The sequence below is a fragment of the Hyperoodon ampullatus genome (assembly GCF_949752795.1).
Source record: "Hyperoodon ampullatus genome assembly, chromosome: 8".
Lineage (NCBI taxonomy): Eukaryota > Metazoa > Chordata > Mammalia > Artiodactyla > Ziphiidae > Hyperoodon > Hyperoodon ampullatus.
Window position 1 is genome coordinate 2,209,397 of NC_136921.1, and position 26,508 is coordinate 2,235,904.

Sequence of the window (26,508 nt, forward strand, 5' to 3'; positions counted from 1 at the left end):
AACTACTGAAGTCCGCATGCTCTGGGGCCCGTGTGCCGCAACTACTGAGCCCGCGGGTCTTGAGCCCGTGCTCCACAACAAGAGAAGCCACCACAGTGAGAAGCCTGCGCACGGCAACAAAGAGTAGCCCCCGGTCGCCACAACTAGAGAGAAAAGCCCACACACAGCAATAAAGACCCAACGCAGACCAAAAAAAAAAGAAACCAAAGGCCAACTAACCTGAGGAGGTCTGCTAAGTAACTCACCTGTAATCCATGAAGGAACTAGGCAGGTTAACCGGTTAATAGAAAAACTTTCTGATCCCATCTGTGGATGCAGAAAGGGAGCTGGAAAAATCTGCCTTCATTCACAGTTACAGTGTTTTTCAGGAAGCATTCAGCACTGTCATTAGTGAAAGCAGGATAATATACACCACCTCTCCCCACCAGAGAAAGAAAAACATGAACTGAATTTCCTTTAAGACATCAGGTCGCTTTCTCTTTTCTCTAAGTCTCTTTCCTGAGCCCTCCTCCTTGCCCTCCATAGTATTCTGTTCCTTAAAAGAACGTCTGAAGCAAATGGGGGAAAATATTGATTGAGGTTTTATAAAACTGGTGTTGTTTGCACTGTTTTTCCATTTTCTTATATTGAATGATAAAAATGATCAAAAAAAAGAAAAGAAAGAAAAAGGGGGCTTCCCTGGTGGCGCAGTGGTTAAGAGTCCGCCTGCCGATGCAGGGGACACGGGTTCGTGCCCTGGTCCGGGAGTATCCTGCGTGCCACGGAGCAGCTGGGCCCGTGAGCCATGGCCGCTGAGCCTGCGCGTCCAGAGCCTGTGCTCCGCAATGGGAGAGGCCACAACGGTGAGAGGCCTGCCTACTGCAGAAAAAAAAGAAAAAGGAAATTAATAAAAGCCAGTCTTTACCAGCTGGTGTGCAGTGGAGGTTGGTGGGGTCCACTGGTCCTCGGACCTGTTCACGAAAACAGTTCATTTGTGCAGATTTTTCTCATGTAAATATCAAATAAAGACCTCATCACACATCAAGCCTCATACCCCACTAGAAAAAAAGAAATACATACATTTAAAAAGTTGGGGGAATAAACCAAAGAAAAACAGTCAGCTGGTATTTATCCCAGGCTTGTTAGGGCTTCAAAGAGAGGAGAATTAGATATTTTCTGAAACCGCTTGAATATTGAGGATTTTTCTCCATTCCCTGTGGCCAGGTCCCAGGCATTCCTTGCATGGAAGCTGCTCCAGGCTCTGGGGGCCTGGGGTGGAGGCCAGGGCTTGGTCCCGGGGGTGGGAGAGGCAGTGACTTGAGCCCTGGAGCCAGGGCCCCGCTCTGCCCCGGGCAGCGTCCCGCACTCTCCCAAGGTGAGCAGCCAGCCCTGCAGGTGTGAGGCCACGTTCTAGTCCAGGGCTCTAGGGCTCAGGGAGTCAGCTCGGGGGTTAGAATCCAGGGCTTCGCCAGAGCCGGGCCTCGCCCCACCTCGCCTCGCTCATCAGAAGGATGGTCGGCATGGGACCTGCCGCCTGGCAGTGACCACAGAAATGCCCTGTCCTGAGGGGTGGTTCCACTTATGGGCTGTTTTCCCAGAATCTGTGGACTGTGGGGCACAGACTTCCCGAGGGACTGGGTTATGTCCGGCCTGTGAGTGGCCCACACTCACTCAGGGAGACCCCAGGGCGAGGCCAAGTGCGTCTGTCGCAAGCCCCGACCTGCAGAGGGTCCAGGCAGAGGTGCTAGGATGAGGCCCCGTGCCAGGTGGTGAGGAGCTGGCATTGGCGGCCCGTGGGTGTTGAGTCTGGGCTCCCACCGGAGCCCTGAGCCCCCCAGAGGGTGAGGCCCCAGCCTCCAGTCCCTGGGTCTGGTCCGTGCCGTTGCGTGAGCCCAGAGCAAGTTGTGAGGGGGTCTCTTTGGAAGGGACAGGGACCATGGGCCTCGGTGCTGGGCTGTCTTCACTCCTCTCTCTACGAGCGGCGCCCAGGGCGCTCATCTGCGAGGTGGGGGAGTAGCACAGGAGCCTCGCGGGAAGTAAGGGGCTCCCCGCCGGCGCCCCTCGGCTGTTCACATGCCGTCCTGTCATGGGAGGAGCACCCACGTCGGATTATTTTGTGAGGTCCATAATTTAAGGCTTGCTTTCTGCATTCTTTTTCTCACTTTAATTTGGTATTGATTTGTAAGCCTTAAGATCGATTCAGCTTCTGTTTCTAATCAGAGTCACTTGTGACTCTTTCTCGGCCATACATCAGTGCAGTGAAGACAGTCCGTTTCCTGGCAAAGCGCAGAAGCACGTAACCCGGATGCGCAAGCTGTGCGGGCGAGCCGGGGGAGCGTTTTATTGGCTGCAGCCGGTAAACCTGTTTTCCAGAGGGCGCTCGCTTCACCATGGAAACGCTCTCCCCGTCCGTCCGGAGCGTCCGTCTGGACCACTTCAGTGGCACACACTGTCCCGTGGTTCCTGCACACAGCTCTTCCGTGGCTTTGTGAAAAGGAGAAGAAAAGCATGGGCAATTTGCCTCTCTACTCACGGGTGTTCAGTGCTCTTTAGAGCCTTTTTCTTGCTTTTTCTCTTCGTCGACTTTCAGAAAGGATGTCAGAAAAGGCCGCTGGGGCTGCAGCAAGGTCCTTTGAGAGAGCAGGAGCCCCTTCTATGGAGGGTCGGGCGGAGGGAAGAGAGATTGCGGGAGTGTGTGTCCTGGTCCAAACGTCCACTGATTTTTGCCCGAGGGATAGAAACCTTAAAGACCTCCGGGTCGTGCCTTCTGAGCCTGTTTAGGGAGGGGGTGCAGAAGCGTCCGAAGTGTACAGTGGCCCTCAGCCTGTGGGCAACCCGACTGTTGGCGGCGGCTCTCTGGGAGGGTGGGCGGGGCTGGGGGCTCCACGGTGACCAGTGCTCTGTGCTGTGCTCTCTCCCGCAGTGGATGTGGCCTCGGCGCTGCCTTTGCCGGTGGCCCCCCCGGCGGTGCCCATGGACCTGCGCCTGGACCACCAGTTTCCGCTGCCCGCGACGGAGCCCGGCGTCCGGGAGCAGCAGCTGCAACAGGAGCTCCTGGCCCTCAAGCAGAAGCAGCAGCTGCAGAGGCAGATCCTCATCGCCGAGTTCCAGAGGCAGCACGAGCAGCTGTCCCGGCAGCACGAAGCCCAGCTCCACGAGCACATCAAAGTAAGTCGCCTGCCATCCGCCCCCGGGAGCCCTCAGAGCCCGTGCGCTCTCTGTGGCCCCGTGGTTCCCATGCTGATAAGGACAGTCCCTGATCACCAGCGGTAGCGCTGAGATTGGTGCACAGCCATATTCCTTGCTGTGCAGTTAATACCTGCGTGTCCAGCACTTGGGCACTGGTTGAGTAAATTGGGGCAGATGTGGCCAATGGTGGGAACAGCCTTTAAAGTCAGGCTGTAGAAGCGTGCTTAAATTAGGGGAAATGCTTATCATCTGACTTCATCTACAAAGATAAGGTATGTCCGTAAATAGCAACATTACCAGCAAGAAGAAACACCCGTGTTTGCAAATCATCTTTATTTTCTTCTTGGGACTTGTCTGGCCACTCTTCGTTTTTCCCACTGACTTTTTATGATTCGAAAAAGATATTAATATTTACTTTTCATTTAAACGGAATAAGAAAAAACTAACATGGGTTGTTTTTTGGTACACACTCTCTGCATGTATTTAATCTGATCTCAGATTTTAAAAGTAAACATATTAGAAAGAAACATGCATTAGTGATGCATAGAGAAGTCAGTGAGCATACGTTATGATCACAGATGTCCTAACTGGTCATGTGGTTGAGGGACCAGTTAGGACATCTGTGATCATAACGTATGCTCACTGTACTTGGAAACATGGAGAGCAACGCTGTCCAATAACAATGTGTGTATATTAAAATTATATAGGTAATTTTACATTTTCTGTAGCCACCTTAAAGCAGCAAAAGAAACCAGATTGTTTAAGTTATTTATTGCTATGTAACAAATTACCCAAAAGCTTTTTAGCTGGTTAAAATAACAGACGTGTACTATCTGATAGCTTCTGGAGGTCAGGAATCCAGGAGTAGCCTCACTGCTGGCTGTGCCTTAGGGTCTCTCGTGAGGTACTGTTGAGCTGCCAGTCAGGGCTGTGGTCTCATCTGAGGGCTAGGTGGGGCTGCAGGACCCACTTCCCAGCTGGCTCCCGTGGTTGTGGGCAGGAGGCCTCAGGTCCTCCTCACGTGGGCCTCTAACAGCAGCTTCCCCAAAGTGGACACCCAAGATCCAAGTGACCAAGAAGGAGTCCTCGGTGTCTTCTGGCCACATCTTGGAAGTGACATCCCCCAACCCTGCTACCTTATTCTACTGTCATACAACCAACCCTCCCAGGAGGGGCCCAGACAAGGGGTGAATACCAGGAGGCAGGAATCTTTGGGGTCACTGGGAACCTGTCTGCACAAGGTAAACTAACTTTAATGTATTTTATGTAACCTCATATTTCTAAAATATTATTTCAACCTGTGATCCATATAAATACTTTTGTTCATGCTAAGTCTTAGTGAACCATCGCAGACGAGACACGTAGAGCACATCTCCGTTTGGACCAGCTGCATTGCAGCCACATGTGGTTAGTGGCTACTGGATTGGACAGCAGGGATGTGGAGAATTAAAAGCCCACATGCTTCTGAGATGCCCTTTCCATAGAGACCAACACCACCTACGGCTGGACGTCGCTGAGGCCGGCCTTGGCTTCCTCGTTAGCCTGCGCCCAGATGGTGTGTGTGCACTGGTGCCATTCAGAGTAACCGTGCACTGTCTGTTTCTGCCTCTGGCCAGCTAAGAGCTGCACCCGAGGCCGTGGGTCTTGACAGTTTTGTTGCTGCCACTGCTGCCTTTTGCCCTGACCCCGTGGGGCTTCTGAGGTTGGCAGTGGACAAACCAAGGAGAGAACACTCTCCAGAGCTGCTGCAAGTCCAAGCCTCATGGCTTTGCTTGTAGCGTTCTGAGCCAGCGAGTGCTCCTGCCCGAGAGGTCACCTGTCTCCATGGAGATGCCCCAGCGGCCATCGTGGTCCTCTGCTGTTTAATAAGCGCTCCTGAGTTTGGGGTGGAGGGGTCGAGGGTCCACAAGAGCGAGCGCGATGCGCTTTGCTCCCCTGATGCGAAGTGCCCGCTCCTCCTGGCTGTTGGGAGGAGAGGGAGGCCCCGTGTTTTGCAGCCTGGACCTGCCCTGCCGGTGGGGAAGCCAGCGCCTTGCTCAGGGCGGCTGCTCTGTGCGGTGCAGGGGAAACGGGGTTGCGGCGGGGGGTGGGGCTTCCCGCTGAGGCCCCGCCCCGAGGGGTCTGTGAGCAGCGCCCGAGGAGGTGGCTGCCTTTCAGTACTGACAAGAGCCCCCCCACAGGCCGCCCCTTTCCTTTTGTCTTTGAAGCTGCAGCCTCACATTTCTGTGACCCCTAAAAGCAGTTTAGAAACTCAGCCTTGGCTCTCTCCCGACCAAGTAGCGCTGCTCGCCCACGCATCCTGATCTCATCTCAGAAGCCTGAAGGATCACTGCAGTCTCGTGTCTTCCCGGTCCTCTCAGATACGCCCCCCTTTAACCGGGCTCCTGGCGACCAGGGGGCCCGCACTGCCGTTCATCTTGGGAGGTGGAGCCCTGTGTGCGCCCCTCCCCCCCGTGCCTACCTGGGAACGGGCAGCTGCCCACCTCTGGCATCTGCGGGCCCGGCACGGCGCCTGGCTGAAGAAGGAACTCGGGATTTGCACTTCTCTCTATACTTTCACTCCCCCGTGCACCCTCGTCCTCACTCAAACAGCCCCTGATTGAGAGACGGTACCGGAAACTGGCGATGGTGGGTTTTGTGCTGACCAGGATTAAGGAAGACGCTAGTTGCTTATGTTCTCGTGTCTGTGTTGGTTGAGTCTGTAGCTTTTACAAGAAAAAAATGAGAAATTGAGACATCAACAACCTCTCGTATGTGAGGGGTTGCACAAATAAGCAAGAAACATCAGGAACACTCTTGAGCCTGGTTGGTGCTTCCCCCTCAGGGCGAGACCCGGCTTCCCGCTGTCCTGGGGCCTCGGCCTGGGGTGGGCTTTTTCTCCCTGACCCCCAGTTTCTCTCCTCATCTGGTGCTCCAGGAGTTTGTGTCACCTCTTTGAGATGGAACAGAGTCTCCCTCCTGGGTCCTCCTGTCAGCACCTGCAGACTCTGTGCAGAGAGGGCCCGGAAGTCAGGGGTACCCCGAGCTCCCCCTGACCCACAGGCTGGGTGCTCCCAGAGATGGTGGGAGCCCCAGAAACGCAGCTCAGGAAGCATCTCAAGGTTACATGCTCTCTGCATTTTAATCGTTTGTTGTTTCTCCATTTAAAATGGAGATCGAGCCGGAGGAAGATGGCGGAAGAGTAAGACGCGGAGATCACCTTCCTCCCCACAGATACATCAGAAATTCATCTACACGTGGAACAACTCCAACAGAACACCTACTGAACGCTGACAGAAGACCTCAGACCCCCCAAAAGGCAAGAAACTCCCCACATACCTGGGTAGGTCAAAAGAAAAAAAGAATAAACAGAGACAATAGGATATGGACGGGACCTGCACCAGTGGGAGGGAGCCGTGAAGGAGGGAAGGTTTCTACACACTACAAGCCCCTTCGAGGGCGGAGACTGCAGGTGGCGGAGGGGGAAAGCTTCGGAGTAGCGGAGGAGAGCACAGCAACAGGGGTGTGGAGGGCAAAGCAGAGAGATTTTGGCACAGAGGATCGGTGCCCTCAGGCACACACCAGCCCGAGAGACTTGTCTGCTCGGCCGCCAGGGCGGGCGGGGCTGGGAGCTGAGGCTCGGGTATCGGCTTTCAGTCGGAGCGCAGGGAGAGGTCTGGGGCTGGCGGCAGGAAGAGACCCTGAAGGGGTTAGTGCTAGCCCGGAGGGAGTCCGGGGAAAGGGTCTGGAGCTGCCGGAGAGGCAAGAGACTTTTTTCCCTTTTGTTGCCTGGTGCGCGAGCAGAGGGCATTCCCCTCCCTCCCCTCTGCCTGAGTGAGCCAGAGCCCCCGAATCAGCGGCTCCTTTAAACCCGTCCTGTCTGAGCGAAGAACGGACGCCCTCCGGCGACCTACGCGCAGAGGCGGGGCCAGGTCCAAGGCTGAGACCCGGGAGCTGTGAGAGCAGAGACAGGGAAATCTGTCTGTGCAGCCTCCGAGGCAGCGGATTAAAGCTCCACGGTCCATTTGATGTGCCCTGCGTCTGTGGAGTGCATGAATGGGCAGCGAATCATCCCAAATTGAGGAAGTGGACCTTGAGGACAAGATTTAAGACTTTCCCCCCCTTTTTTTTTCCTCTTTTTACAACGAATTATCTCAAATTAAGGAGGTGGACTTAGCAAGATTTCAGACTTTTCGCCCTTTTCCTCTTTTTACAACGAATTATCCCAAATCGAGGAGGTGGACTTGGAGAGCAAGATTTTTGATTTTTCCCCCTGCTCTCTTTTTGTGAATGTGTATGTGTAATCTTCTGTGTAAGATTCTCTCTGTATAGCTTTGCTTCCACCATATGTCCCAGGGTTCTTTCGGTCCGTGTTTTTTTTCAATAATTACTTTTTAATTTTAATAACGCTACTATATTTCATACTTTATTCTATTTTACTTTACCTGCTCTTTCTTTTTTTCCTCCCTTCCCTTCCTCCCTCCCTCCCTCCCTCCGCTCCTCCTTTCCTTCTTTCTTTTTCTTTCCTCCATCCCTCCCTCCCTCCCACCCTTCTTCTTTCCACTTTCTTTTTCTTTCCTTCCTCCCTCCCTCCCTCCCTCCTGTCTTTCTTTCTTTCTTTCCTTCCTCCCTCCCTCCCTCTCTTCTTCCATTCACTCTTCCTTTTGCTTTCATTCCTCCCTCCCTCCCTCCTTTCTTTCCTTTCTTTCCATCCTTCCTCCCTCCCTCCTTTCTTTCTTTCTTCCTTCCTTCCTTCCTTACTTCCCTTCTTCCTTTCTTTCCATCCTTCCTCCCTCCCTCCTTTCTTTCTTTCTTCCTTCCTTCCTTACTTCCCTTCTTCCTTTCTTTCAATCTCTCTTTCTTTCTTCTACTAATTATTTCTTTCTACTTTTTCTCACTGTTATTCTGAGCCGGGTGGATGAAAGGCTCTTGGTGCTGCAGCCAGGAGTTAGTGCTGTGCCTCTGAAGTGGGAGAGCCAACTTCAGGACACGGGTCCACAAGAGACCTCCCAGCTCCACATAATATCAAGCAGCGAAAATCTCCCAGGGATCTCCATCTCAACACCAGCACCCAGCTTCAGTCAACGACCAGCAAGCTACAGTGCTGGTCACCCTATGCCAAGCAACTAGCAAGGCAGGAACACAACCCCACCCATTAGCAGAGAGGATACCTAAAAACATAATAAGGCCACAGGCACCCCAAAACACACCACCAGACGTGGACCTGTCCACCAGAAAGACAAGATCGAGCTTCAACCACCAGAACACAGGCATTAGTCCCCCCCACCAGGAAACCTACACAACCTACTGAAACAACCTTAGCCACGGGGGACAGACACCAAAAACAACGGGAACTACGAATCTGCAGCCTGCAAAAAGGAGACCCCAAACACAGTAACATAAGCAAAATGAGAAAGCAGAAAAACACACAGCAGGTGAAGGAGCAAGATAAAAACCTACCAGACCTAACAAATGAAGAGGTAATAGGCAGTCTACCTGAAAAAGAATTCAGAATAATGATAGTAAAGCTGATCCAAGATTCTATTTCCCAGATCCAAAATCTTGGAAATAGAAGAGACAATATGCAAGAAACAGTTAACAAGGACCTAGAAGAACTAAAGATGAATCAAGCATCGATTAAAAACACAATAAATGAAATGAAAAATACTCTAGATGGGATCAATAGCAGAATAACTGAGGCAGAAGAACGGATAAGTGAGGTGGAAGATAAAATAGTGGAAATAACTGATGCAGAGAAAAATAAAGAAAAAAGAATGAAAAGAACAGAGGACAGTCTCAGAGACCTCTGGGACAACATTAAACGCACCAACATTCGAATTATAGGGGTTCCAGAAGAAGAAGAGAAAAAGAAAGGGACTGAGAAAATATTTGAAGAGATTATAGTTGAAAACTTCCCTAATATGGGAAAGGAAATAGTTAATCAAGTCCAGGAGGCACAGAGAGTCCCATACAGAATAAATCCAAGAAGAAATACGCCAAGACACATATTAATCAAACTGTCAAAAATTAAACACAAAGAAATCATATTAAAAGCAGCAAGGGAAAAACAACAAATAACACACAAGGGAATCCCCATCAGGTTAACAGCTGATCTCTCAGCAGAAACTCTACAAGCCAGAAGGGAGTGGCAGGACATAATTAAAGTGATGAAGGAGAGAAACCTGCAACCAAGATTACTCTACCCAGCAAGGATCTCATTCAGATTTGATGGAGAAATTAAAACGTTTACAGACAAGCAAAAGCTGAGAGAGTTCAGCACCACCAAACCAGCTTTACAACAAATGCTAAAGGAACTTCTCTAGGCAAGAAACACAATAGAAAGACTATACCTACAATAACGAACCCAAAGCCATTAAGGAAATGGGAATAGGAACATACATATCAATAATTACCTTAAATGTAAATGGACTAAATGCTCCCACCAAAAGACACAGAGTGGCTGAATGGATACAAAAACAAGACCCATATATATGCTGTCTACAAGAGACCCACTTCAGACCTAGAGACACATACAGATTGAAAGTAAGGGGATGGAAAAAGATATTCCATGCAAATGGAAATCAAAAGAAAGCTGGAGTAGCAATTCTTATATCAGACAAAATAGACTTTAAAATAAAGACTATTAGAAGAGACAAAGAAGGACACTACATAACGATAAAGGGATCGATCCAAGAAGAAGATATAACAATTGTAAATATTTATGCACCCAACATAGGAGCACCTCAATACATAAGGCAAATACTAACAGCCATAAAAGGGGAAATCGACAGTAACACAATCATAGTAGGGGACTTTAACACCCCACTTTCACCAATGGACAGATCATCCAAAATGAAAATAAATAAGGAAACACAAGCTTTAAATGATACATTAAACAAGATGGACTTAATTGATATTTATAGGACATTCCACCCAAAAACAACAGAATACACATTTTTCTCAAGTGCTCATGGAACATTCTCCAGGATAGATCATATCTTGGGTCACAAATCAAGCCTTGGTGAATTTAAGAAAATTGAAATTGTATCAAGTATCTTTTCCGACCACAATGCTATGAGACTAGACATCAATTACAGGAAAAGATCTGTAAAAAATACAAACACATGGAGGCTAAACAATACACTACTCAATAATGAAGTGATCACTGAAGAAATCAAAGAGGAAATTAAGAAATACTTAGAAACAAATGACAATGGAGACACGACGACCCAAAACCTATGGGACGCAGCAAAAGCAGTTCTAAGGGGGAAGTTTATAGCAATACAATCCCACCTTAAGAAACAGGAAACATTTCGAGTAAACAACCTGACCCTGCACCTAAAGCAATTAGAGAAAGAAGAACAAAAAACCCCCAAAGTTAGCAGAAGGAAAGAAATCATAAAGATCAGATCAGAAATAAATGAAAAAGAAATGAAGGAAACGATAGCAAAGATCAACCAAACTAAAAGCTGGTTCTTTGAGAAGATAAACAAAATTGACAAACCATTAGCCAGACTCATCAAGAAAAGAAGGGAGAAGACTCAAATCAGTAGAATTAGAAATGAAAAAGGAGAAGTAACAACTGACACTGCAGAAATACAAAAGATCATGAGAGATTACCATAAGCAACTCTATGCCAATAAAATGGACAACCTGGAAGAAATGGACAAATTCTTAGAAATGCACAACCTACCAAGACTGACTCAGGAAGAAATAGAAAATATGAATAGACCAATCACAAGCACTGAAATTGAAACTGTGATTAAAAATCTTCCATCAAACAAAAGCCCAGGACCAGATGGCTTCACAGGCGAATTCTATCAAACATTTAGAGAAGAGCTAACACCCATCCTTCTCAAACTCTTCCAAACAATATCAGAGGAAGGAACACTCCCAAACTCATTCTACGAGGCCACCATCACCTTGATACCAAAACCAGGCAAGGATGTCACAAAGAAAGAAAACTACAGGCCAATATCACTGATGAACATAGATGCAAAAATCCTCAACAAAATACTAGCAAACAGAATCCAACAGCACATTAAAAGGATCATACACCATGATCAAGTGGGGTTTATTCCAAGAATGCAAGGATTCTTCAATATACGCAAATCAATCAATGTGATACACCATATTAACAAGTTGAAGGAGAAAAACCATATGATCATCTCAATAGATGCAGAGAAAGCTTTCGACAAAATTCAACACCCATTTATGATAAAAACCCTGCAGAAAGTAGGCATAGAGGGAACTTTCCTCAACATAATAAAGGCCATATATGACAAACCCACAGCCAACATTGTCCTCAATGGTGAAAAACTGAAACCATTTCCACTAAGATCAGGAACAAGACAAGGCTGCCCACTCTCACCACTCTTATTCAACATAGTTTTGGAAGTTTTAGCCACAGCAATCAGAGAAGAAAAGGAAATAAAAGGAATCCAAATTGGAAAAGAAGAAGTAAAGCTGTCACTGTTTGCAGATGACATGATACTATACATAGAGAATCCTAAAGATGCTACCGAAAAACTACTAGAGCTAATCAATGAATTTGGTAAAGTAGCAGGATACAAAATTAATGCACAGAAATCTCTGGCATTCCTGTACACTAATGATGAAAAATCTGAAAATGAAATCAAGAAAACACTCCCATTTACCATTGCAACAAAAAGAATAAAATATCTAGGAATAAACCTACCTAAGGAGACAAAAGACCTGTATGCAGAAAATTATAAGACACTGATGAAAGAAATTAAAGATGATATAAATAGATGGAGAGATATACCATGCTCCTGGATTGGAAGAATCAATATTGTGAAAATGACTCTACTACCCAAAGCAATCTACAGATTCAATGCAATCCCTATCAAACTACCACTGGCATTTTTCACAGAAGTAGAACAAAAAATTTCAAAATTTGTTTGGAAAAACAAAAGACCCCGAATAGCCAAAGCAATCTTAAGAATGAAAAACAGAGCTGGAGGAATCAGGCTGCCTGACTTCAGACTATACTACAAAGCTACAGTAATTAAGACAGTGTGGTACTGGCATAAAAACAGAAAGATAGATCAGTGGATCAGGATAGAAAGCCCAGAGATAAACCCACGCACATATGGCCAACTTATCTTTGATAAAGGAGGCAGGAATGTACAGTGGAGAAAGGACAGCCTCTTCAATAAGTGGTGCTGGGAAAACTGGACAGGGACATGTAAAAGTATGAGATTAGATCATTCCCTAACACCATACACAAAAATAAGCTCAAAATGGATTAAAGACCTAAATGTAAGGCCAGAAACTATCAAACTCTTAGAGGAAAACATAGGTAGAACACTCTATGACATAAATCACAGCAAGATCCTTTTGGACCCACCTCCTAGAAAAATGGAAATAAAAACAAAGATAAACAAATGGGACCTAATGAAACTTCAAAGCTTTTGCACAGCAAAGGAAACCATAAAGAAGACCAAAAGACAACCCTCAGAATGGGAGAAAATATTTGCAAATGAAGCAACTGACAAAGGATTAATCTCCAAAATTTATAAACAGCTCATGCAGCTCAATAGCAAAAAAACAAACAACCCAATCCAAAAATGGGCAGAAGACTTAAATAGGCATTTCTCCAAAGAAGATATACAGACTGCCAACAAACACATGAAAGAATGCTCAACATCATTAATCATTAGAGAAATGCAAATCAAAACTACAATGAGATATCATCTCACACCAGTCAGAATGGCCATCATCAAGAAATCTAGAAACAATAAATGCTGGAGAGGGTGTGGAGAAAAGGGAACACTCTTGCACTGCTGGTGGGAATGTGAATTGGTACAGCCACTATGGAGAACAGTATGGAGGTTCCTTAAAAAACTAAAAATAGAACTACCATATGACCCAGCAATCCCACTACTAGGCATATACCCTGAGAAAACCATAATTCAAAAAGAGACATGTACCAAAATGTTCATTGCAGCTCTATTCACAATAGCCCGGAGCTGGAAACAACCTAAGTGTCCATCATCGGATGAATGGATAAAGAAGATGTGGCACATATATACAATGGAATATTACTCAGCCATAAAAAGAAACGAAACTGAGCTATTTGTAATGAGGTGGATAGACCTAGAGTCTGTCATACAGAGTGAAGTAAGTCAGAAAGAGAAAGACAAATACCGTATGCTAACACATATATATGGAATTTAAAAAAAAAAAAATGTCATGAAGAACCTAGGGGTAAAACGGGAATAAAGACACAGACCTACTTGAGAATGGACTTGAGGATATGGGGAAGGGGAAGGGTAAGCTGTGACAAAGGGAAAGAGAGGCATGGACATATATACACTACCAAACGTAAGGTAGATAGATAGTGGGAAGCAGCCGCAGAGCACAGGGAGATCAGCTCGGTGCTTTGTGACCGCCTGGAGGGGTGGGATGGGGAGGGTGGGAGGGAGGGAGATGCATGAGGGAGGGGATGTGGGAACAGATGTATATGTATGACTGATTCACTTTGTTATAAAGCAGAAACTAATAAAAAAAAAAGAAAAAAAGAAAAAAAAAAAAACGTCAAAAAAAAAATAAAATAAAATAAAATGGAGATCATTCGTCTAAAGCCATTTAAACTATGTAATTGTATCATACCATCAGTCAGCTTCTGTTTTGATGATTTACGCTCTCTTCACAAGGTACAATATTGTTAGTGACATTTGGCAGTGGTGTTTGTCAGACGGATTTCTTGAGCACACAGTCGAATTAGTGTCATTAAATCATCAGTGAATTTGAATAGGATTTTATAGTTAAAAAGGGAATAATTTTTAAAATGTAACTAAAATTGTTAACCCTGGGTAAAGAAGATCTTTCCTAGGGTTTCGACACTCAGTGTTGCAACTTGTACTAGACGCAGTGTCTTTGTTGGTCATGGCTGATTCAGGAGCCCCGTTCCCCTTTCTGTCCTGTGCAGTTAGTTTTCTTCTCCCCAGAATGGGGTCCAGGCAGCATGATCACTGAGGCCCAGGGCTGTGAGAGTAGTGAGTGTGGTGTCCGTGGGTGCTTATGTCACCTGGGATAGCCTAGGTGATCACCTGGCAAATGTAGCATTACCTAGATTTGCTGCTTTGGGGGTTTGTTGTGTGTCATTTTTTAAATTTTTTAAAATTTTATCAAGGGAATCCCTATTTCCAATGTTTCTAATGGAAATGTAGTACAGCGTAAACAAGCAGAAGCTGTCCCTCCCTACTCTCCCATCTGGCTCCCCAGCCCCAGGTCTCTGCTGGCTTCTGCTCCCTGTTTGTAGATGGTCTGCTTCGTCCTTGCATTAAAGATCCCATGGGGTGATTATTTCCCACTTGCTGGAGAGACTAGGCTTTCGCCCTCCATCCCCGGCCCCCCCGCCATGCATACACTGCCACTTTTTGGGTGCTTCATATACTGAGACCATCCTTCTGATTAAAGAACCATCAGGGGCTCCATTCTTGTGCCTGTGTGGGTGCCTATTGCCGACACACACCATGCAGTGGCTTCATGACCTCTCTGATACAGCTCTTAACTTTCCCTGGAGTTAGCGATTTCCTCCCTTCCTGTTGGCTGAGTTCCCTATGCTCCAATGCAAATCCAGTCCCACAGTTTGAGAAACCTGTAAGCTCTTCTCACTGTGGGCAAACGCTGGTGATCATGGCTACAGTTTCAGTCTTGTACTGCAGACTATCTTTAAGTATAATGATGTAGTAACATGATTTTTGCATTTCAAAGTATCTGAAATATGAATCTGTTATATCTCTAGATCAAGATCAATGGTTTAAATATTTGCTTTTTGCAAAAAGGAAAACAATTACAGCATATAAGCCAGCACAAGGTCTTTCCTGCTTGAGTGGTGCTGGCCACTATTTTAAAGACCACAAAGAATCTGTTACATGAGTGTCTCAGTCAGCTTTGGCTGCATAACAAACTACCCCAAATATAGTGCTTACTACAGCAGTCATTTGTTTGTGGAGGGTTGTCTGGGCTCTCTCTCATGCTCCTGTGATCAGCTGTGAGCTGCCCAGTGACGGGGTGACCTGGAGTAGGCTCACTTCTAGTCTGGTGCTTGGCAGCTGGATTATCTGCCGGTTTCTGAGTTCCAAGCTCAGCAAGAGGGCACGAGTGGTTTAAGCCTGCATGTAAGTCATGGATGCTGTTGCCTCGCTGGCCAAGGCAAGTCTGAAGGTCAGGGTGAGAGCTCATATGGGAATACACCCAGAGGAATGGATATTGCAGGGCTGTGACAGACCGGGCCTGGAGCGCAGTCATCTTCTCCAGGAGGGATCCTCACCCTAGTCCAGGGAAGGCGGGAGAGGGCGTGGTAACAGTGATTTTGACAAGAGTCGGGGTGCACATGAGGAGGGCTCGGGTAGGGGGACAGTGAGAAGTCGGGGTGCACCGTGAAGAGAGGAGGAAGGGGACAGGGCTGTGGGTCTGGACGCTGGGAGCCCTCTGTGCAAGCCAGAATCCCTTGGCCACCTTCTGAAGGTTCTGGGTTCAGGCATGCCGCCCCTGGACCTCCGTCCATGTCAGTGATGTTTCCATAAATGTGTGTTTTTTTTGCTATTTGGAAAATACTTACAATTTTGTATTGGGAATGTATCGAATATTCCATTTCACTGATGGAGACGTGGTGAGCACTTTGGAGTAGAACGCAACGCTGACTGTGCCGTCTGGGCTGTGCCCCTGGGGTGCTGCCGGGTCTCATCTCCAGAGTTCTGCATCTTCCAAAGTTCTGATGACAAACCTGCTCTCCAGTCCTTCCTGCAGGCTTTGTTCCTGTGAATCCGTGTCTCCTAAAAAGCGCCGTTCCTCTTCGTGCTTCTGAGAGGAGTGGGAGTGAACGCCTGTGTCCACTCAGCCACGCTCACCCACACGTCTGACCTCCTCATTAGCCGTTTGCTCACAGCGTCCTCCCCACAGATCTCCCTGGAGCCTCCTGCACGCCGGGAGGGACACCTGCTTAGGTGAACGGGAGGAGGAGGGGGAAGGTCCCGGGCCCCGGGACTCCCCAAGGCTTGTGTACCAGAAAGGATCAGGGCCCTGCTGTTCGCACCCCAGACAGTGTCGTTTTTTACAAGGAATGTTGTCCTCATGATCTCTTTCTGATCGCCACAGTCATTAATGTTAAGTATCGAATAATTGCAAATCACAGAGAGGATGTGATTCCAGCACTATTAGCTAGGAAAGCTGTTGCATTTTGTAGTGGATTCCCGTAACCTTATATTATGTAAATTGTGCGTGTGTGTATCTATAGTTTTATGGAATTGGGATTATACTGACATGTGGTTTTTATTTATTGTTAACATTTCCCTTTACCATTACATACACTTCAAAAGCATGATTTTAATGGTTTTATTGTCGTCTTACAATGAACCCCCATAAGCGCTAATAGTTGAAGAGTTGAACATTAAGGTCATTTCCAGTTTTTCTTCTGTTTTTAGTGTCCTCGTTCATGAATCATATGCCTTTGTCTAAACAAAACAGAAATGGTATTGCTGACCCAGGATAAGTCCTTTTCTGTGGCTTTTATTTCTTGCCATGTTTCTTTCCAAAAGCCACACCAGGTCCTGGGTATGCATGTGTCTCTGTCTCTCTCACACACACCCCCCTTGCTCGTTCTGAGAGCAGAATAGTAAAGCAGCAGTAACCACGACAGCCAGCACTCGCTGACCTGTCCTGGGTGGTAGCTGCCTCTGCGGGGTGCTGCAGGGCACCCTCCCTCCCACCCACAGGCTGCTGCATGGGTCGCTCCCCACCCCCGCGTTTTCCCTCTTCCACAGTCCGCACACAGTGGGCTGGCCGAGCAGTGAGTGCCCTCCCAGAGGAGAGGGGCCAGGGCTGACCCCACAGTCTGATGCACTAGTGGAACTTGTTCACATTCTATTTTGATTCTGTCTCATGGCGTGCCTGCATTTCCTTGATTGTGGTTTGCCGTATTTCTATTCACTTACTGCATTTCTTCTACCAATTATCATTTTCTTTGCTGTTTTTCTATTGCAATGCTTGTCTTTTTCTCATCAGTATAGGAGTGTTCTTTATAAATTAAGGGCGTTATTTCAATGTCCGTTATATTTTGTCAATTATGTACTTGGCCTCGCCTCATTCACGAAGCAAAGCTGTTTTCTAAACGATTTTAAAAATGCCAGCTCTGTCCTATAATCAGCGCATATTTATCTGGCCGAGTCTGTCTCTGGCCCCCTCTGTTCCTCGTACCAGCCCCACCCTGTGTCAGCAGGAGCCTGTGCTCGTGTTTCAGGATCCGACCGTGCAGGTCTCCACTCCCCACACATTTGTTCTTCATTTTTAATTCCCTCAGCTTGTCTCCGGATGAGCTTTTATTTTTCCAGGTGAGCATCAGAATCATTTCTCATAACGTCCCCCAAAGTTGCTCTGGACACTTAGTTGAAGTTGCAGCAAGTTAATAAATCAGCAGGACATCTACTAATAACTTTCTACTGTTAACTTTCTAGTCCAGGAATATGGAATTACCACCTGTGATTTGAGGCTGCTTCTGTCCTTATGAAAAGTCTTGTTTTATTTTCTTCATATAAGGACTGTAGATTTTATATTTAATTATTCTTGGGTATTTTATATATTTTCCCCTGTTATGAATAGAATGTTTCTTCATTTTATTCTCTACTTGATCACTGTCAGTGTAGAGCCCTTGATTTCATTATTATTTATTAGCCAACCAATGTCTAGAATTTTCTTCTTAGTCATAAGAAATTTGTAATTGGTTATTTCATGTTCTCTAAGTAGACAATAATGTCATCTGCAAATTATAATTGTTTCCTCCCTTTTTGTTTCAATGCATTGACTAAAACTTCTGTAACCATGTTGGGATCTTGGAAAGTTATCTGTGACAGCACGTGCATGAGGGGCCCTGCCCACGCCATGGACTGCGGTTGTGTGGCTGAGGCTGGACCCTGGGTGAGGGCTTGCCCTGGGTGTGAGGCCTGCAGGAGAGCTAGGCAAAGCCAGGCCTCCCTCTCCTCCCTGTGCTGGGGTCTCCCTCAGGGTTGCATGGGAGGCACGCTCTCCAGGCCTGTAACCATTTTCCTGTGGTGTCAGATCAGGCAGCCACACTCCTGGGCTGCAGAGGTAAATAACAGCAGGTGACTCCCCAAGGACAGAAGGCCTTTTCTGGGTCCTGTGTGGAGAGACCTGGCCTTTTTCTCTTAGAAGAGGTTGTTAGCAGGGTCGGTGCTGGACATGATTTAATCACCACCTGAGCTGTTTTGTAGTTTTCCAGTGCTCATCAGGGTTCTGATCATTTGCATCACAGGTGAATTTGCCCGTTTCTTTTGCCGATGCAGGCTGCTCTCTCCTGATGCCCATCAGGTAGGGTGGGGGGAGCGTGGAGGAGAACCCAGGCTCTGCCTTTGTCCCCAGCAGCCGTCCAGGGACCCCTGAGGGCCTGGGGCACACACTCAGGGACCTTGCTCATCCTCAGTCTCAGGGCTGTTCTCGTTCTCACCCGACGGAGCCCAGAGAAAAGTGGCTGCTCATTTTTTCCCCTTTTCTTTATGGAAAATACTTAGTTTTTCCCTTACTCATTTTTTTCATCATGGTAAAATTCATATAACATAAAGCTCATCACTTGACCATTTTAAAGTGTACAATTCAATGACATTTAGTACATTTACAATATGGTACAACCATCACCACTGTCTGGTTCCAAACCATTTTCATCACCCCATGAAGAACCCCTGCGCTGGGAGGGGTTTCAGACAGGTCCGTCCTGCCGGAACCAGGCTCACGGGCTGTGAGCGGGCGAGGAACCTGGGGACGCTCCCGGCGTGGATGCCAGCCCCGCTGTGGCTCCGAAGCTTCCAGAGTCCAAAGTCGGGGCTGAATCCCGTGACCCTGGTGCTACAGCCTCCCTGTCTACACTGCATGGCGGGGACCGGTCCTGACACGTCTGTCTGTCAGGTGCCATCCTGGGAGGTGGGGGCTCATCTTCCACAGTTCCTGCTTGTGGACCAGACTGCAGGCCCCATCCTTTGGGCAGGTCTCCTCAGAATAAATCGCTTCAGATGAAAAATACTGTGTGCACATTACACATTTTAAAGCATCTTACCGGGCCGCCCTCCGGAAGAGTTCCTGCTCCTTCCAAAGCTGTATTCAGCCTGGATGTCCCTTTCCCAGGTCTCACAGGGTATTTCCAGTCTAATGGGCAAAAACTAAAAACGATTTCTACTCTTTTATTTGCATGTCCTTTTTTACTAGTAAGGCTGAATTTGTATACATTTGTGTGTGTGTGTGTGTGTGTGTGTATAAAATCTGTTGGTGTGATTTGTGCTGTCTCCATGGACAGGAGAGAGATTTAAGAGCTATTTAGTTGAGCATGTGACTCTTTTCCTTGAAGGGAAAGGGATAACATTGAAAGGAGCCTGGTTTTATGGCACTGCAAGCCAGGCCATCATGTTTACTCTCTTTATTACCTGTCCAAGGTAGCTGGAGAGATGTTACCTGGGGCCCTGGCTTCCGGGTCACCTGAGGCAGCTTTTAATGAGCCTGAAGGACGCACTTAGGTTGCCATAACCCTGGTACCTGGGAAAGTGCGAGGCAGCCCAAAGCCCTGCGTCATCCCTGAACCTGTCTGTGCCTAATTAACGGGCTTACGGTCAGGAATTGCTCATAAACCCGGCACTCTGGGTTTCTAGGAAGTTGTTTATGGGCAGGTGGATGGCCTTGTTTGACCTGCTGCCCCAGGGGGCATTGATGGCCACTCCAGCTGCCATGCTGGGCCCAGCTTTTCCTTTGCCACCAAGCATTCGTGGCACACGAGAGTGTCGTGCTTTATAAGACGTCCTGCTCACCTTTGACTGTGCCCTCTGTGCTGTAGGCTGCCTGCAGTTGTAGAAGAGAAGGGTCGTTTTGTGTATTTCCAAAGGTGGCAGCTGCAGAAGTTTGTTCTACAAAGAAAACCGTCTCTTGCGTTGGCTTGCGACATGGTTTTTATCTCATTCCTCCTCACTGGCTCTTGCTGATAAATACACTGCCTTTGATCTGGCCCAGTACCCTCACGGGCTCGCTCAGACCTACTGTATGCAGAGAGAAGACAGGGGGTCAGACACAGCCTGAGTCTTCAGTCAGCCCTGAGCCACCACAGGAAGTGTGTCCCGGTGGTGGTGAGCCCATGGAGGGAAGGAGCCAGGATGCCCTGCAGACGGAGGGGACCTGCCACTGGTCTCAAGGGGATGCAGCTTCCAAGGCACCCCACCTGGGAGGAAAACGCGTGTCACACGAATGGAGACTGGGTGGTGAGGGCGGAGGAAGGGGAGGCCGGCCAGGCTCTCCCTTGACCACTTTCACCCATCACTTCTCCCCTCCCCCTCCATGCTCCCCTCCCCCCAGCGCTCACGGCGATGTCCAGTCTGCAGCTTCCGCAGCGTCCAATGTGCCGGGTGTCTGTGATGCCGGCCTTCCTCTTGCTGACCAGCATGTTGATGGCTGACCTTTTGTCTTTGCGGCATTTGAGTATCCAGATTTGGGTGGGAACATGAATGACACATCCAAGGTACCTTTTGATGATGCTGATGTGCCATGAGGCCAGAGGGAAGAGTGATTTTGAATGTACTGAAATGAGGGTGCCTCTTCCATTTGAGGCAGGAAATCCAGTGAGATAAAGATGGACATGGTTCCATTTTGAGGACCCCATAGGGAAGAATAGTTTAGTTGCAAATGGTCCCTAGAAACCACGGCCAAGTAGCGCGTGAGCCTGGAGATCAGCATCCAAGAGAAGATGCTCTCTATCAAAAGTGACCTCTGAGGGTCATCGGATCTGCCCTGTACTTCCCTCAGATAGTGGGCCACGTGATGCCTTAGAAGTTCCTTGACCATCGTTTCTGTGTGTGTGTGTGTGGTACGCGGGCCTCTCACTGCTGTGGCCTCTCCCGTTGCGGAGCACAGGCTCCGGACGCGCAGGCTCAGCGGCCATGGCTCACAGGCCCAGCCGCTCCGTGGCATGTGGGATCTTCCCAGACCAGGGCACGAACCTGTGTCCCCTGCATCGGCAGGCGGACTCTCAACCACTGCACCACCAGGGAAGCCCCCTGGCCATCTTTGAAAAACCTACACCGCAAGCCTGTTGGGCCTTTGATGCACAGAACTTCCGGGTTCCGGTCCCAGGTGGACGTGGACTTCACCGTGGCAGGCCCGTGTCCCCACAGCAGTCCCAGCTCTGCACTCTCCATGCCAGGCTTTTACAGTGTCGTGCTCTGGGGCATTTTGGGGAATCAGAGTTGTGGTTTCCAATTGCACTCAATGACAATATCGTTTTTCTGGGAGTTTTGTCATCCTGTGAATTTTAACATCAGGGTCTGGGGTGGTGGTTTCTAGTCTCTTTGTAATGACAGCTGAGAGATCTCACTTTCCTTCTGGGTTCTGGGTGAAAAGTAAATATTGTGAGACCATATTAAGCCAATTTCTGCCTGCGCGTCATTTACACATTAAATGAACACTGAGCAGTTGAAAGGGAACCCGGGGCTGTACATAAGGCAATCTGGGGGTGTAGGTAATACCAAGAGGGCCAGGTTCTTCCTTCCAAGATCTGTTGTTCAGGACACGGCCTTGGCTTCCTGACCAGGGAGCCCTCTGAGTCGTCTGTCTCTGAAGGCTGGCCACGCAGGTGGAATCCCAGAGTGGTGGGCAGTGGCCTGGTGACAGCCGCTGGGGGCCTTTACCCACAGACACAGCCATGGGGCCCCCAGGCAGGATTCTCTGAATCCATACAGATCAACAAATACTTCTTCTGGCGGAGGTACCTTCCTCGTGTGCGACCCTGTTCTGAGAAGAGCAGGTAGTGCAGCTCTGAGTAGTGCCTCCTGGAAGAAAACTAACAATAATAAGGGACATGGTTTAGCCCCACCTCATTTACTCTTTTGTCCCAGTGGTGTCATTCGGTTTTCCTTTTAAAAGAGAAGAAAACATCACTGTTTTGAAATATATTAGCAAAGTTCTTAAGCTGATCTTATGGACACGCACAGCGACATCAGCTTGAAGGGACCAAAGCTCAGCTCATGGTCAAACCAGATTGTATTGACTGCTGGCAGCAGTGACTGCAGAACTGGGAAACTGGCTTGGAGATCTGCTCTTGGAATCAGCCGCCCCCAAGGCCTCTGCAGCTTTCTTCCTGCCCCTGAATTCCTGTGAGCCGGGTGTTGGGAAGGTAATTTTGTTTTCCACAGACAGCTCTCAGCAGTGGCGCTCAGGGTGCAGGGATGCCGCGGGTGGGTGCTGAGCTGGGTGTGCCCGCTCCTGGAGGCCACGCCCCTGCACGAGGTGGTCTGGGAGCCCCGGCCGAGGAGCAGGGTCACCCACAGGAGGTGCGAGCTGCTGCGCGGGGTCCAGACACTGGCTCCTCTGGGTGGCCCGCGGCCGCTTCCCTCCCCCTGCCTCCTGTGTGGGTTTCGGGTTTAGCTGCGCCCACCTCTCTGCCTTTCTGTCCCTGTGGTCCCAGCTGGAAAGGAACCCCCTCCCCTTCACGGCAGGGCTTGTGGGCAGGGCCGTGGGTCCCCTGCTGCACGTGTGGGCACAGGTCCCTTACACTGCAGCAGGGCCGGGAGGCTGGGAGGCCAGGAGGCCGGCTGTGCTGTCCGCGGAGGCTCCCAGGTGGGCCAGCGGGGCCGCAAGGAGGTGTCTGCCGCGGTCCCCGGGAGCGGCCACAAAGCTGTTTCAGTCCTGCTGCGTCTCACACATGTGGTCCATGACGGGGAGCTCGCTCGCCGGTGAAGTGTCCTCGACGGAGAGTCCCGGGGCCTCTTGGGTGACAGATTGCCGGCTCCCCCCCAGCCCGTCCCTCCACCCGGCGAGGGGGACACGAGGGCGGCTCCATGCAGGTGGCCGGTCAGCCAGGCCGACCCCACTCATGTCCTCAGGTCCTTCCCAAGGTGGCAAGTGCGCGTGGCCGGAGCCCCGGAGAGCAGGGGCAGCCGGGGGTGGGGAGACAGGCAGAGCGAGGGGCAGGCAGAGAGGGGGACAGAGACAGACAGCGAGTGAGAGAGAGCGAGAGCAAGGGGGCAGACACGGGGACGGGGGAGCCGTGGGGCGGGAGGAGGCGGCACAGACCGTCCCCCTGGGGGCTTTTGCTGGTCGAGGTTTGAGGAAAACCGGTGTCCGGTGTGCCGGCTTATTTGAGCCTCTTCCCGCACCCCCGGTCCGCGTGGCTGGCTTGTTCTTTTTCACCTTTTCCAGTGCTATAAGTGACAGTGGGGTTTGATTGCTGGTGAGCTTGAACCCTTGTCCCCCATTTATTTTTAACCACTTTTTGGTGAATCTCTTGGTCTTTTTGCTCACCTTCTTAGGGGCTGCTTACCATAGCCTTAGTAACTTACCATGGCCGTCTCTGTGCCACGAACACTGCAAAGAGGTTTCCTCATTCATCTTTTGCATTTTAATTTTGCTTACAGTATTTATTACGAAGGTAACTTTTTATGTTGTCAATTATGTCATTTTTGAAAATACGTGATATCATTTACACACGATGAAACGCACGGGCCTTGAGTGTCTGTCTGCCGCGCTTTGACAGTCGTGAGCATCTGAGCAAATGCTGTCTCTGTCAGGCAGTCCACACCCTACACAGCTCCCTCCTGCCTCGTCTTCCTGCCTCACCCAAGAAGCAGCCTTCTTCTGATTTTTATCACCATGTCTTAGGATTTCCTGTTCCAGAACTTCATGTAAATAGAACCTTTGCATGTTGACTCTTCTCTGTCTCGTATCCCACAGCCCTGTCAACGCTGGACCCGCTCGCTTCGCTTGTCTCGCAGCCCATGCGTGTTTTTTCCCATATGTGCGGTTTATTCTTTTTCACTGCTGGGTGGGATTCTCATGTACAGACACACACTTCTTCCACTGGCTTCATGTCTGAGGGACGTCTGGAGTGTGTCGGGCTGGGCTGCCGTGCGCACAGCTGCCACGCACAGTCCCGTGCAGGGCTTTGCTCAGATGTGTTTCCACATCTCTTGGGTCAGTCCTGGGCGTGGGGTTGCTAGGTCTCGCGTGGGTGCGTGTTTAGCCTTGTAAGGATGGGCCAATTTCCCGAAGTGGCCACACCATGTCATACGCTTTTGCGTCATTCTCCGAAAGGCATTCCCAACATATGAGATTGCGTAAATCTTCAGGCGTATTTTCTTCTAGCAATTCGGTCATTTTTATTTTCATGTTTGGCGTTTAGCGTGGAGTGGTTAGGAGACATCCCCGAGCAGCCCTGCTTCCTGGACAGACTGAACGAGGTGACCTCCTTGGAGATGCGGGCCGTGCGCAGGGCACTGGGTCCCCACGGCCGCAGTGGCGCGGGGGTGGGCTGGCCCTCTGCCGATCTTCTCGCGCGTGTGTCTGTCTCGTCATTCTTGCTTCGGGGCGAGGCTCTGACCATCTCTGTCTCCTCCCTCCCTGCCCGCAGCAACAGCAGGAGCTGCTGGCCGTGAAACACCAGCAGGAGTTGCTGGAGCATCAGCGGAAGCTGGAGAGACACCGCCGGGAGCAGGAGCTGGCGAAGCAGCAGCGGGAGCAGAAGCTGCAGCAGCTCAAGCACAAGGAGAAAGGCAAAGAGAGTGAGTGCGCGGCGGGGCCGGCGGGTTGGCGGCGTGGACACCCTTGCCAGGCGGCTCTCCCCGTGGCCCCGCGGCCTGGGCCCCAGAAGTGGAGCCGGGGCAGGAGCCACCGGGCTGGTGTCCCTCCCGGGGCTGTGCTTCCGGGCGCCCCAGCTTCAGGGCTGCTCTGCAGCTTAGTCTTCACTTGGGAGCTGCAGGGGCCATTCAGCCCCACTTTGGGTTTGACTTAAGCATTTGCAGGAACGTTTGCAGACTCCTAGTGGGCTGAAAAAGTACTAAGGACCACAAAGCATCCCAGATGCATAGTGAGCCTCACCTGTGTGTTCAGCCTTAACTTCTTCAAAGCTGTTTTGTCTTGAGGGTGTCGGTGAGCACCTGAACACCAGGTGGCAGCTGCTGGGACGCCCCTTGGCTGAGAGGAGACGCGATGACCCACCTCTCAGGTTGCGCATTTGCCCTTTGACCCCAGTTTTTGCTTTCCATCGCGGCTGTGCTTGTGCGAAGAGCAGCCTGGTCTGTTATCCTCCGAGAGGCACCCAACTGGATCTTAGCCAGGGGACTCTTCTGGGTGCTGTTCCCCCTTTGAAAATTAGGCAGAATTCCCCATGTCAGTGCTGGACAAAGAGCCTGGGGCTCGCACGAAAGGATGGACGCAGTTCGGCGTTCCATCCGCAGGGTGCTGTGTCCCTCCCAGGTTGTGGCTGAAGAAACACTCCCTCGTGTGTATTTGGGCCTCTTTGTTTTGGTAGTTTGTCGTTTGCAGCGATACACCCAGGACCTAAGGGGGGCGAGTGAACCTACTCTCACATCCCCAGGCTCTGGTCCTTTCTGCCCGAGACCTCAGAGCTCAGGTGAGTGCACTGGCCCCCTGTTAATACTGCGTGTCAATAAGTCAGGATGTGCATTTCTCTCCTGTGTCGGGATTTGGTGTCGTGACCATATGGTGATTTACTCTGCTGATGCTCATGAGTAAAAATAGAAGTCTTTAGGCACTTTACCAGTACATATTTATTTATTTTTGGCTGTGTTGGGTTTTCGTTTCTGCGCAAGGGCTTTCTCCAGTTGCGGCGAGTGGGGGCCACTCTTCATCGCGGTGCGCGGGCCTCTCACCGTCGCGGCCTCTACCGTTGGGGAGCACAGGCTCCAGACGCGCAGGCTCAGTAGCTGTGGCGCACGGGCTTCGTTGCTCCGTGGCATGTGGGACCTTCCCAGACCAGGGCTCGAACCCGTGTCCCCTGCATTGGCAGGCAGATTCTTAACCACTGCACCACCAGGGAAGCCCCCTACCAGTACATATTAACCTCAAAAAACCTCAAAAATTCTTTATCCTCAATTACTGAAAATGGTTAGCCCTGCAATCAAATCCCGCTAGCCTTCTAAGTCTGATCCTCTGGGAATTCCTCCTCCGTTGCCAGACCCTCAGGTTGGGAAGCCTGACGTGGGGCTCAGAACCTTCTCTCCCGTGGGTGGACTTCTGTAGTATAAGTGTTCTCCAGTTCGTAACTCACCCACCCAGCGGTTATGGGATTTGATTTTGTTGCGATTGCACCCCTCCTACCGTCTCACTGCGTCTTCTCCTTTGTCTTTGGATGTGGGGCATCTTTTTTGGTGAGTTCCAGTGTCTTCCTGTCAATGATTGCTCAGCAGTTAGTTGTGACTCCAGTGCTCTCTCAAGAGGGAGTGAGCGCACATCCTTCTACTCCACCATCTTGAACCCAGTATTTGTACATTCTTAGTCGTTTTTATACATAAAATGAACAGCTTTTCCAGTTATTACGGCACTTCACTCTTG

General features: G+C 49.5%; 1 protein-coding gene across 1 annotated transcript in view; it reads left to right on the top strand.

Annotated features, from left to right (window-relative positions):
• The window catches only part of HDAC4 (histone deacetylase 4), a gene marked incomplete at both ends in the record, with an annotated part of 189,087 nt that overhangs the window by 71,079 nt on the left and 91,500 nt on the right, over positions 1–26,508 (top strand). The window contains 2 exons of the mRNA XM_079709944.1: positions 2,903–3,147; positions 24,566–24,716. Of these exons, the coding sequence (XP_079566070.1) occupies positions 2,903–3,147; positions 24,566–24,716 (396 nt within the window). The remainder of the gene's footprint in view (positions 1–2,902; positions 3,148–24,565; positions 24,717–26,508) is intronic.